At 40.2% G+C, this 14,166-nt stretch overlaps 1 protein-coding gene across 3 annotated transcripts in view; it reads right to left on the bottom strand.

Annotated features, from left to right (window-relative positions):
- Window positions 1–13,422, bottom strand: part of rfx7a (regulatory factor X7a) — a 31,119-nt gene extending 17,697 nt beyond the window's left edge. Inside the window, exon 1 of one of the 3 annotated variants that reach the window (XM_077228866.1) lies at window positions 12,987–13,422. In XM_077228866.1, coding sequence (XP_077084981.1) covers window positions 12,987–13,102 — 116 coding nt within the window. In that variant the 5' untranslated portion in view covers window positions 13,103–13,422. The other 2 variants (XM_077228867.1, XM_077228868.1) reach the window with 2 other exon arrangements.
- Window positions 13,423–14,166: the final 744 nt, after the last annotated feature.

The raw sequence follows: 14,166 nt of genomic DNA, 5'->3' as shown, positions 1-14,166 counted from the left end.
CAGCTGTTTGATCATACAGCCGAATGAACATATTCAAGCAGCTACTTTAATCTCCTGAATGAACAAAACATTTCAAGATTCAGAACAAACAGGAGCAGAATAAAATCTAACATATTTTTGCCGGAACAGTAAATAATCTTGCAAAGTGGGATTGAAAAATCCATCCCACGCAGACCCAAATTTACAGCCCAAATTTCTCTGGCACTGGCCCTGAGCCATCAGGCCATCCTTACTGTCAAGCTCTGATTTGCTAATCACCAAAGCTACACCACACACAATGGCTTTAAAATTATAGGACATCCAATCAGGCAGCGTGTTGTTTCAACATTCTGACTTTTTAATCCCATATAAAACCTTTCAGGCTTATGCCACAGGCCAAAGCCAAATAGCATGTGTGTTCTTAGAGAGTCAGTCATATGACTGTCCCTATGATCGAGGGAGAGGTCAGGGAGCTAATGAACTGTTACTAGGCGAGTTGTCGTTTGTTCTCAGGTGGCTTCAGGCCATGTAAAACTCATTAAACTGTTTCTAGGTAGTCTTGAGGCAGGTAAAGGTTCGCACCCCTGTTGTCAAGGCAGCAAGTATAAACAGTAGTTCCCGTTAATGTCACTTCCTGTGGCAACACATGTTATTATCAGACTGTTTCAAGCAGACACCTGATTGAGACTTAATGAGCTAAACATGCAATCATCAACAGCAAAGTTTAACACTATTAGCCCAGTGTTCACATGATACACCGATAAAGGGCCCTAATTTAGAGAGCAGTACGTCTTAAATGCACTGCAATGCTATACGTCAAACGTGGCCCATTCATAAGAAGACGGTAGTGTAATACCCCTTTTCCACCAACAAGAACCGGGTGCTGGTTCAGAGCCAGAGCCAAAGCTGGTTCAGAGTGGGTTCGACTGACGAGCTTAATAAGAACCGATTTGCCTTTCCACCGGCTAGAGAGCCACAACAGAGCCAAATCTTACGTCACTGTATACGTCTCATGTTGCCCAGCAACGCTAGTGCGGTAGCGCCAAACAGTACGCCAGGCTTGTTCGAGATGCATCGGCTTCTCGCAGATCGATCTCCGCATGACATCAAAGCGCTGCGATAGCGATCTAAAAGCACAAGGAGTCGTATGTTCTCCAAACACTCCCGCAGCTCCGATCGGTCCGCGCCGCTCCGATGCATCTCGAACAAGCCATCAACAATAACGGACGTTGCAATACTATGGATGCTCATGGGTTTACAAAATACATCGGAGTCCAACGCGTTTGTGCAGCTCGCCGTAACTTACATAGACGGATATTTATAATCGAGCTGCTATTAGCTCGACTAGCTGCTATTTAAAAATGGCGGTCACAAGTTTCTATTCGTCTTGTTGGTCACAGTAACCCCGCCCCCAGCCCCTGACGCAAGTGGTTCTTACTTGGCTCTGTTCTAGACCAGCAATTATTTGGTGCTACTTAAGAACCACTTTTCCTGGTTCGGAGCTGGTGCTTTGCGTGTGGAAAACCAAAGAACCGAATTGAAACTAGGCTCTGGCTCCGAACCAGCACCAGCTCTGGCTTGGTGGAAAAGGGGTATAAATGAACTTCAAAACATTAGAAGACAAAAGAAATAAACTATTTGTGTCCTGCTTTATGCTGCTATTCTTTATATATTTAGGGTCCTAGTAGGACTGGGCGATATGGCCTAAAAATAATAATCAATCTGCATATGACAAAGAAATTGTTCAAAACAAGTTTTAACTTTATTTTGTTTCAATTTTCCCTTCTGGGGTTTGATCTGAATTTCTCCCTTGGGGTTAAAGTGCAATCAGAAAAAACAAGCCAAAAAGCCTGCCATCTTGCAGGCCCTGCCTTTGTAAACAATGAAAATGTAACATAACATAACGTAACATAACATAAAATGGGTGGATTGGAATTGAGGGGGGGGATGTAAAAAAACAACAACCTCAAATCACAATAAGTGTATTGTGATTGTCAAAACTGGTAACTAAACAGAATTTTATTAAGTTTAGTGACAACAAAATGTTTACATGGTACACTGACTGGTTTGCTACTGTTTTTATTGCTTGACACAAATTGCACAATTTCAATTCAAATCAATTCTTGTGATTTATTTCTGATCTTGATTCAATATCGATTCCTTTGAATAAATATTAGGTACAGTAGATACTATTAATTTTTTTAAAAATAAAAAATAAATTCTCACCTAATGCTGTAAACATTCAGAGCCCTGTCAGCTGGTATTATTATTAAAGGTTAAAAATAACATATAATGCGTTTTTTATAATAACAACGTTATAATAATTTAATGATACAAGTATAAATATAGTAAATATGTAATAGTTATATTTAGCAAAATACTCCTCTCTATAGCAATTTTATTTTGCTATGATCATTAAATGGCTTTCCTGAGGTAAATGTAACGTTACGTGACATTGTTCTCCAGCTGTTTTACGGACCTCTTTCCGCAGTTGAAAAACATTGATCGATCGATTTTATTACATTTCAGTAAGTTAAACTGTATCTTTCAAATTACCTATTGATCATTTGTGTTTATTTATTATTAACTAGTAGTAAAGAGTAACAGATGGTCGGTTAATGTGCCGCTTGAACTCTGTCAGAGATCTGTCACGTTACATTTACAAGCTCCAAAACGGTGTTTATTGTTTGAATTTCGTAATTAAATTGACATCAATAACCTTCTCTTTCTTGTCTGTCGGTGTCAGTGTCTTCTTTGATTCGCGATTTTTCTCTGCATGTGAAAATGGATGTGTGGCGTGAGAGCTTGTAAAAAGTGAAAACTGCGTGAGTCTCACGGTGAATTTGTAGATTCAGTTTGTAAATGTTTATAAGACTGCAGGTTGTTTTTTGGCAGGTGTGCTTGTGCTGCCTCGGTCTTGTTCTTTTGCCATGTTGTTTGTGTATCTCTCTCTATGGCAAACGTTGAGCCAGTTCGGAACTACAGGATTCAGAGGGGAGCGTTGGTGGATATTAAAGAGAAAACCGATTTTCATTCAAACAAGTCGACGTAAACTGTACATTCGAGTTAAACGATTTATCGCCCAGCCCTAGGTCCTAGTTTACACAATGCAGGAAAACGGGGACGGAATTGCTATTCCAGTCATTATAACTGTAATTTACTGTATAACATGGATTATCACAGAATTTTGCAAATTTGGAATTAATAAATCTAGTTTAGGGCTTTAAAACTAATTGAAATCATGAAATGGACTAGTGTCTGAGATTATTAAACCGCAAATGAGTGAGAGCCAAAACATTAAGGCCACCTGCCTAATATTAAGTTGGTCATCCGGCGTGGAGTTTACACAAGACCCCCGAAGGAGTCCTGTGGTATCTGGCACCAAGACATTAGCAGCAGATCCTTCAAGTCCTGTAAGTTGCGAGGTGGAGCGGCGAGCCACCATGGATCGGAATTGTTTGTCAAGCACATCCCACAGATGCTCAGCTGGATTGAGATCTGGGGAATTTGGAGGCCAGACCAACACCTTGAACTCTTCATTATGTTTCTCTAACCATTTCTGAACAATGTGTGCAGTGTAGCAGTGTGCATTCTCCTGCTGAAAGAGGTCATTGCCATCAGGGATTACCATTGCAATGAAGGGGAATCGTTGTCCCACGTTGCATCCTGGTGTCATCACTTCCCCAGGTAAATGGCATACATCCACATGACATGAAGGAAAACGGGATTCATTGGACCAGGCAACATTCTTCCACTGCTCCAATGTCCAGTTCTGATGCTTCAGTGTTAACGGTGGACAGGGGTTATCATGGGACACATAAGCAGCAGGGTGTAATGTTGTTACACATTCTCCTGAGAACTATCATTAACATTTTCTGTGACTTGTGCCACAATAGACCTTCTATCGGTTCGAACCAGCCTTCGCTGCCCAAAACCGTCACCGACTTTTTAGGTATTCACCACTGCTGACCAGGAGCATCCCACAAGCCTTGCCATTTCAGAGATACTCTGACCCAGTCACGTGAGCAGAACAGTTTTGTCTACTATTCAAGCATACATCTCACTATATGAGGACACTCAACATGAGAGTTCACTACACCATCGGTTCCCAACAGGGGGGTCTCGGCCCACAAGGGGGACTCAGCGAGCTTTTTGGGGGGTCGCGTCATATTTTGAAAAGTGTTAGCAGTGAGCATTAAAGCAGCAGTCCGTAACTTTTTTGGTTCAAAATTTACTAAATTTATATGAGCGAGTAAATCATGAATCCATTTTCCAAACCGTGTTTTTGTCTTATCCTGAGTCCCTATGCTACACCTATAATAAGTGTTTATATTGAGACTATTTTACACTGGTTCAGGTCATACCGCTGCGGTGTAGCCCATTGCCTGCGTGACTCTTCATAGACATAAACAGAGAGAAGTAGCTCCCTCCGGCTATAATGTTCTTCCGCAAGACACATTATTCTGTTAATAAACGCATGTTTATTAATCACTAGAGTGCCAAACGATCATATTACATTAGCTAATTCACGATCCCCTGGCTGACCAAAAAATGGGTTTTCAACGAGGTCCCAGACACCAGTCATATTGTTATAGCCTATATTAATTATGTGAAGGGGGGCCCTAAAATATTTTCTTGGGAAAAAAGGGGTCAGCACTCTCAGACAAAAAAAGGTTGGGAACCACTGCACTACACTACATTTAATTTGGTAAAAATGACTGCCAAATATGAACAGAAACTCAAATCATCTTCACAACAAATCATCAAAATATAAGTATGGTTTAACTTGAAGAAATTGACAAAAATATATTAAAGGAGCTGTGTGTAAGAAAGTTATTTAAATTAATCATAAAATGGCCCTGATATGTCACTAGACATTAAGAAATCATGTTCATTTCAAATACTTATATCACTGACAACAGTAGTCCGGCCAGGATATTGTCATTTAAAAAGTGAAGTTGCAGCCCTCAACTGATGTTGATGTTGTCATGTTGTGTTTTGGTCTGATGCGTCACCCTCCACCTATCTACCAATCACAAAGTCAGTAGTGTTGCGGCATCCGGGTTGCCAGCTCTGCTAGTTACCACAGCTGCAGCTACAAACGTGTTAGAACCGGATAAAAAAAAAAAGTCTAACGTTGCGAATCAGATAAACTGATAAACTCAAACTCGTTATGAATCCGAAATACTTCGTGACAAAGTCCGAAATAAAACAAGGATCTGTATAGGAGATGCCTTTGAAAGATGGAGACGGCTGAAAACGGAGAAGAATTTCTGGACAGGTAAGATTCATCTATGTTTGGCTGACTTGTACTTGATGTAAATGGACATTTCAAATATTCATGACAGTCGAACAAAGTTATGCATGTTCGTGCAAAGTAACGTTACGTTAGCTCATATGGAGGAGGTGGGTCATCGAATTGGAAGCACTATAGGCGCAATTCCACGGTAAAATAACTTTTTCTAACGTCCATAACACCAATGAAAAGCACATTGTAGCCTATGATGTGAATAATGTGTCCCACTTGGAACGTTTTGTAGCCTACTTGTTTATCATGCAAGTTCTACAGCCAAAAATAATAGAATGACATGTAATCTTTCACATCACAAATTTTAGCGTTATGGACGTGTACTGCAGAGTAAGTTAAAAAATACAGCTGGTCGCTTTCACTTATAGTGTCAGCTAAATGAATAGCTGTATCTTTGATATCGATTACACACAGTGACCGAGGCTTGTGCTTGTACTTACGTTAATGACAGATACCTACCGTTAGTATACTAACAGCTACTGTTCTAACAATGTACTGTCACATACGAGCGTACATCTTTACGATTATATTTGGCTAATCGCCATTAGTAAATTTTTGCGATATATAATTACGTTGCAAAACATCTCTCATTTGAAGCATAAACATAATTAACAGAAAAAAATTTAGCCTACTGTGTAGGACTCGTCACTTGCCATTGGAAGCTTCTGTAGCAGCCTACGTTCCTGCTGTATCCTGCAGCCTATCTGGCAACCTCGAGTCAGGGAGGAGAGAGAGGGGATACACCGCTCTACAGTAATTTGAAGGTGAGTGCAGTACCAGCTTTGGCCACAATCCTACATACTGCTCCTTTAATACTGTAAAGCAAAATGTAAATCTCAAAGTAATAAAAATAACAATAATAATAATAATAATAAAAATAGTAATAATCAATTATTAAAACTTCTGTTGTGCACAATTTATTTGACGAAAATGCAATGTTTTTTTGTAAACCTCCATGGGAGTTACGGTGTGGAGAACCCCCACGGTGTGGCTTAACACCAGCACTGTTGCTTGCCCAGAGTGAAGCACAAGGGTGGATAAGTCATGGTTTGGGCTGCACTATCATGGCATTCCCTACTGTGCTTGATGGGCATCAGTGCCAAGGACTAACAAACCATTCTGGAGGACCATATGCACCTAATAGTTAAAAAATTGTACCTGAAGGCTGTGTCGTGTATAAGCATGATAATGCACCAATACACACAGCAAGACTTTTGTGACAGAATGGTTTGATGAACATGAAAGTGAATTTTTTTCCCACGGCCAGCACAGTCACAGTTTTGAGCAAGTTTAGGGTATTTTGGAGGAGCAAGTCAGAAAATCTTTTCCTCCACCAGCATCGCATTGAGACCTGGCCACTGTTCTGGAAGAGGAATGGCTCAAAATCCCTCTGGACACTGTGAATGACTTGTATAATTCATTCCCAAAATAAATTGATGCTTTACTGGCCACGAAAGGAGGCCCTCCACCACTTCCGGCATAAATGTACACAGCTGTCCACATGATATAAAGGAAAATGGGATTTATTGGACCAGACAATAAATTGGTAAGATAAATTATTGTGGTCTAAAACCAGGTGTTTTGGTTTTATTGTCCAACTCTTGTATGTATGCATGCATGTATGTGTATGTGTGTGTGTGTATATATATATATATATATATATATATATATATATTTAATTATATCATTACAAAAGACATTCAAGGTTTGTTTTTTCCTGTAAAGAGTGGCCTGATTTAAGCCACAGACATTTATCCTGTCGGTCACTGCCCCTCCCCCGAAGATCCCCTCCTCCAGCTGGCCGCATGTGCTCTGATCATAACATGAACGTAAACAACCGCCTGAGAGAGAGAGACAGATAGACAGAGCGAGGGAGAGAGAGAGGGAGGGGGGGGGGGAGGTGAAGGGTCACTGTGTCACTGGTTAGAATGGATAGCATGAACATCTCTATCTTTTACTCTCAATAAGGTTGTCCTGGGAAGAGGGCAGAGGCCTGTGAGCTTCACGGCTAATTCCACATGAACAGAGTGCTGACTGACAGCAGCCAGACATCACAACAGAGAACAACACTAGCTACTGCTAGTCAGCATGACCTACATGTGTGATTTGTGTGTCAGTGTGTGCAAGACAGAAAGCTCTCTCTCTCTGGCTCTCTCTCACTGACAGACAGAAAACACCACTGAACCTGATGAACTCAGCTACTACTGTGCTGCATCTCATAACCTCTTGTGTGCACTAAATGCCTGATATACTTCACACCAGTTCGTTCTTTGATTTCAATTGATGTCATTTCGAACAAAATCAAGCCAAAACGAAGTTCATTTAGAGTTTGTTTGTTTGTTTGGAGTGAGTTTCCAGAACTTTCTGGAAAAGTTCGCTCTGGTTGGTAAACACCTTTTAACTATTATTGGTCTGTAGTGGGTGTGTAATGGACCAAGGTTTGGCTCTGGGGCTCCGCCTTCTTTTGACAAGGAAATCTTCTCCGGTTCATTTCTTCATTCAGTCCATTTAAGTCAGACACGAGATAAAACATTGATTGATTTTTTTGAGAGCAACACTGACACTTTTTTCATGTTTAATACTGTAAAGCTGCTTGCTTTAAAGCAATCTATTGCATAAAGTGCTATAATAAATGTGACATGACTTGACTAGAGTGCCAAATTGCAGGACTTATGCAAACATATGGTATGATCAAATGCTTTCTTAACTGGTATATTCTTACAATTGTCATTTTTGTTGTGCGTTTATTTTGTTATTGAGAGGAAAACATGCGGCAAATATTTATATATTGATCTAAACGTGCTCTCAGCAGTGTGGGCAGAGAAGGGATTTTTACTAACAGTATACTGCCGCTAAGGTATTTCTAATTTTTTTACCCCAAAGCAAAGAACCTAAGTATATCAGGGCCTTAACACACACACACACACACACACACACACACACACACACACACACACACACACACACACACACACACACACACACACACACACACACACACACACTCCAACTGCTATTACATACAGCAAAGCTACAATTTTAAAGGAGAACTTGGCAACTCTAGCCATTTCTTCGCTGATTTTCACTTTTGTTGTCACATGTTGTCTCAACAAGCTCCCCCTACAGCTGTATATTTCGTATATTTCACAACACTGTCGTAAAAAAACTGACTTGCAGCACCCTTCTCCCCTTTTCTACCGCTGCTCATGTGCATTTGTTATTATCAGAGCCGGCCAACTTTACTGTTCTTATAGCTAACCGGGCGTGGTTATTGAGGGGGGCGTGTGTGTTTGTTGAATTGCCATAAAGCAGTTTGCGTTTCTCGGTTCTCACGAGACTTCCTTTTTCCAACTTACCGGGACGTTACTCTCCATGTTGCAAGGTTGGTTTTCCGCCTGGGAACGCGGGTGGAGCGGGGGAAGTCACCATTCTAACCATAACAGGTTATTTAACCATCCAAATGATTTCTAAATGGTCTTATTAAGTTGAAATAGTTGCTAAGTTCCCCTTTAAAAACATTTCAAAGCATGACTTCATTTTAAACACATACAGAGTACCATAGGCAGCATGCTAAAGCTATTAGCACTATTAGCACTTAGAGAGCAGCTAACAGCAAAAGAAAGTATGACCGGCTTCAGCCCAGCTGCTCATCTAAAGCCCCTTTCACACAGCACGTTGATCCAGGGAAACTGCCGGGAAATTGCCAGAACACCTTCTGTGTGAACGCAAACACGACCCGGGATTGATGCTGGGATCGATGCCGGGTTGGGGACCTAGTAACATTGCCAGGATCAGTCCCGGAACGCGCGCTGTGTGAACAAAAGCCGTAATCAATGCCGTGTCGTAATGATGACGCTGAAGTGAAGTGAAAGCAGGCTAGTGAAACGGTTAGTAATGCGCTAGTTTACGATCGAATCAGAGAAAAAAATGCACAAGCGTGGTTTCTCGAGAGAGAAATCGCAGCTCATAAGAAAACTATAGACGCTGCTGAGACATTACATGTCACATCGATGTCACGTGTCTTTACGGGATTTTTACGGGTGTGAACGCACTCTCTCATTCCGGAAAATCACTGGCAGTGTGAATGAACCAAAATGAAACGAACCCTGGCAGTGTGAATGAACCACAATCAAACGAACCAAATCAAATCAAAACAATTTGATTTGAATCAAATCAAATCCCGGGTCACTTTATCAGTGTATTTTCCGGAATCTCTGTGTGAAAGGGGCTTAAGAGGAACTGTCGGCTTCCCAGACTGCTGTGAGCAGGGGGGCGATCTAAGTTCTGGTACACATGCCTGGTAAACCATCGACATCTTAGGGTTTGACATCTTATCTTAAATCTTCCAGTTTGGTTCTCTTCGTTCCTGGCCAGTCAAGACCAAAAAAGAAAATTATAAATTTTGTCCTGGTTCGCTTAGCATTCATACTGTCATTTTTAACACCAAACTTAAAGATGTAAGATATTCAACGGAACTTACCCAACATCCAAAACAATGTTGTGTGCTCGTTCTGATGCCGACACTAAACTTTAATGGGCAACACCGCTCCTATGACGAAAAAACTAGATGTTCTTGAGCATTCTGTATTTTTTAAGGTCGCATCTGACGTCATGTCCCTATTTTTGGATTGTTTAGATGAATTTGGTCCTTGTTGAATTGGTGCCCAGAGAAACATTTATTATTATTATTGGAATACATTTTTGGTCAGGATTCTTTGAATATAATGTTTAGAAGAACAGCATTTATTTGAAATTGACATATTTTGTGACACTAGAAATGTCTTTACTGTCACTTTTCATTGATTGAGGACATCCAAGATGAAAAAAAAATATTAATTGCTTTAAAAAGCAGTAGAGTATTTGTGTATGACACAACTGTTTGTGTACACGTGTTTTGGGAGACAAGAAATATGATCAAAGTGCATGCAATATTCATCTGCGTGCAAATATAAAAATGACATGCAAAGCAAAATCTCACACAATCTAAGTAAATCGCAGAAAGACAGAGAGGAAATGCTATGATACACAACTAGTTTTCTCAAACAGGAAAACAGTAACTTTCATTGGGACTGAGAGTATTTTGCAGACCTAATAGAATGTTTATGCAGCAAAACCACAGACACAGATCCTTCCATTGTTTGAGCATCGGTCTAAATGTAGGCTAAACCAAAACAGAATCATCTAACAGCACCAAAGCAGCAGTTGCGAGCCATTCTCAGAGACTGCAGCTTGGCAAAAACAGCTGGGCTTTTTGCCAGCGGTGCTATAGCTCATTTTCATTTCTCTTTGAAGGTGATTACCACCATTGTGTTTGGATCTCTTCCCCTCCTCCCAATTCCATCTTATTTCCCTTCATATGTAGATGAAGAAAGATTCACACACACACTGATGTGGATGTACACACACATGAACACAGCCATGTAAAATAAGGGACTAAATTCACCACTTTCAAACACAGCTTTGTGTGTAACTTAAAGCCGGCTGTTAATCTAAAATTACCTGACAGATTTGGTGTAGACCAAGTGACAACATCTCTAAAATAAGCTTGAAGAGCTAAATCACAGAATTACACAAAAGTACAGCTCATTCTTAAACACCCCCCTCTGCTGGTCTGTTGGCAAAAATAAAGAGTTTTTTTTTCCTTACCAGGTGAGATTCTAGAGATTTGTCTGCTACTTCTTTTCAGTTTACAGGCAGTATTTATGCATCAATAATCTCCACAATCAATGTATAAATTATAAAATATCCCCATTAGTGACAAACTAGTTGCTATAGGCAAATCCCAATCTCTTTTCCACAAGGCTCGCCAGCACCAATGCCAAATACCCTGTTCTTTTCCCCAGACAGTACCATGTGCCAACCAGCATGCCAAATGCAGCTCAGGGATATCAGCTATCACATCGACACGACAGGCCTAACCTTTAGAGCTCTGCTCAGAGTGAAGGGCAAGGAGCACAGGCCGAGACTGTCCACTCATCATATGGATGTCTGCGTAAAGAGCCAATCCATTTAATAGTACTGAGAGCTATAATGAACAGCAGAATATGAGTGAGAACGACACACAGCTTCAAGTCAAATTTACAACAGAAAAAACAATCCATCTGTGGATCATCTGTCCAATGCTAAGTCCTGGAAACTAAACTGATATTGTGAAGTATTTTGTGTGTGTGTGTTTCGTTGTTATTATTTGGTTAAGATTAAATTAATTGGTAAAATAACTGTCAGTTATGTCCAAAATAACTGCATTAATCTATTACGAATCCGCTGATAACAACAAGTGCAACTATATCCAAACAAAACTGCATTCAAAAAGAAAAGTACTAAATACTGTTACTTAATGAATTAATAACTATGTGTCCTCCTAAACCAGTCTCAGAATCCCAGGAAAAGACAATAAAGGTCATAATATCAACATGGTTTCACTCCACCATTAGTTATATGATCCGAGTAAAGGATAATTCAGTAAACAACAGAGCAACAATGAATAGCCTATGCTACATTGAGGGTTCCCACCCCTTTTTACAAATTGATTTCCTTTTTAAAAAAAATAAAGTTGCTTATGAGAACTGGATAAAAACTTTAAAGATAAAGAATTAGACACATATATAGTAAATAACACAACACTACAGAGGTTAAATAAGTATATTTGCTAACAGAAATGCCCATGACTCTCCAATCTCACGCCAAAATACTCAGCAGAAACACAAATAATATAGATTATTGCACGTAAAGGTAAACAAATCTACGCCCCACACTGGACGTACAGTAGCCGCTGCTGCAGATGCATGTCATTGAGAGCATGTCTCAACGTGCCAAAACAAGGGTGGTGGTGAGGGGGATGGAGGCTGCAAAATAATCGTGTCAGCCTTTTTTTATTTTCGCTGCCACAAGCAATGTGCACCAACACTGATCAATTCTAGGGAAAACTATTGACCTAAGACAATACTGGGTTGAGTGACTATGCAAACAGAAGCTATATATTTTCTTCAAAAATATATATGGAGTAATACAAATGCATGTAGAACGCATAAGCTGCTACGCTATAAACATCTTAAGCAGTGGCTGCATGTTTCACGATGTCTTCATCTTTAATAACAGTAACTAAGCGCGTACGCGATGAATTAATACACATTTTGGATCACCGCAACACAACTATAATGTGAAGACCACAATTAGGTCTATATCGGATGGATTGGCGTGTCTACGCACACGATTCTGTTTAAATGCGCGCGGCTGTACCCGGTTGCTGTTGCTGCTGCACGCGAGTTGTTTACCATCACTAGCGCGCCCACTAAATCTGTTAAGAGCGCGTGGTCGCGGGAAATCTTTCGCCCATTCGAAGACACGGACATTTCAATTTCTGCACACTTTCACGAGAAGACAAAAAAGGTTATTTGCCAATAAATAACTAATACACTGTCGACGACAGCCAAAAGGAGTAAGTAACCTTAGATTTTAACATCCAACTGCTCAGTCCAAAACAAACAACTTTTGATAAGTTATCTTATCATCACAATACGGAAAGCAACAACGAGATTAGTTAAATACACATACACAGTTACAGTAGCCATGACTCACTGTCAAGTGGAAACGAGGGAGCATCTAGAATAGAGCTATTAGGATGGAGAGCCTTCGATCCCTTTAACCCCCACATATCCAGCAGCACTCACTTACTGGCCATTATTTCAGACAGACTTACCAGATTGAGTTCTTTATTTTTAGCTGCAACGCATTCGCCTCAGGCCCTTGCAATCCTTGAACCGCGGAAGGTAAAGGTCCGACCCCAGGACCAGACTGCTGCTGGTCATCAGCCATCACGATGCGACTCTGTTGAGACGAGGATGGGGATCTAACAAGTAGGCCTTAACCTGAACCTGGAGAATGCAGCTTTCCTCCGTATATAGTACATCACGAACACTGCCTGTTGATTTCACTGACAAATCGGACTCGGCTCTAATACATCACGTTGGTAATTCATGGTTTGTGGTTGCAGCTAAGATCACTATCCCTACGCGTGCATCAGGTGCAAGGAAACACTTCGAGCTGCAGCAGGTTTAAAGTCAGACACTACCTACCTAGTATCTCACTGGCGACCACTGGGGAAGCTGCTGCTGCTGGTACCGCGCATGCGCACTACGCCACCAGCGGAAACCCACACGAGGGTGCTGCAGCGAGTTCATCTATTTCAGTTGAGTATAATCACTCATGTTCTGAAGCATAACTGGCTGTCAGTAAGGATTGATAATATCCCTCTCATTGTTTTACAAGATTCCCGTCATATTCGATTGTTTGTCTTTTTATCAGTCACATAAAGAATTCACCATGGTCTGGAGGTTGTGTTGAAATTTCCTGTCATGTATTGTCATAAATAAATGAATAAATACAATATCAAATTATCTAAATTGCACATTATACTTATTTTATCTTTTATTTAGTGCCACGTAAATTACGTAGGCATTGAGCGATGATGTTTTTATGTAAGAAATAGGGGTTAAAATAATCATATTCATAACTAATTAAACTAAAGGGATAGTTGTCCCAAAGTTCGGTCAGCACTCACCCTAATGTTGTTTCAAACCTGTATTAAATTGTTTTTTTTTCTGTTGAACACAAAAGAAGATATTTTGAAGAATTTCGGTAACTTAATTAAACAGTTGATTGACTTCCATTGTATTTTTCCTACAATGGAAGTCAATGGAGCCCATCAATTGTTTAATTACTAACATTCTTCACGCCATATTCTTTGTGTTCAACAGAAGAAAGAAACAAATACAGGTTTGGAACAACATGAGGATGAGTAAGTGATACATTTAAATTTTTGGGTGAACTATCCCTTTAAATGCCTCGGTTGAAAAGCTAAGTAGACACTTTTTTTACAG

This window comes from Siphateles boraxobius, unplaced genomic scaffold (assembly GCF_051911475.1).
Source record: "Siphateles boraxobius isolate OS27281-9 unplaced genomic scaffold, OSU_SipBor_1 130, whole genome shotgun sequence".
Taxonomy (NCBI): domain Eukaryota; kingdom Metazoa; phylum Chordata; class Actinopteri; order Cypriniformes; family Leuciscidae; genus Siphateles; species Siphateles boraxobius.
This window is presented reverse-complemented; position numbering and strand designations above follow the sequence as displayed.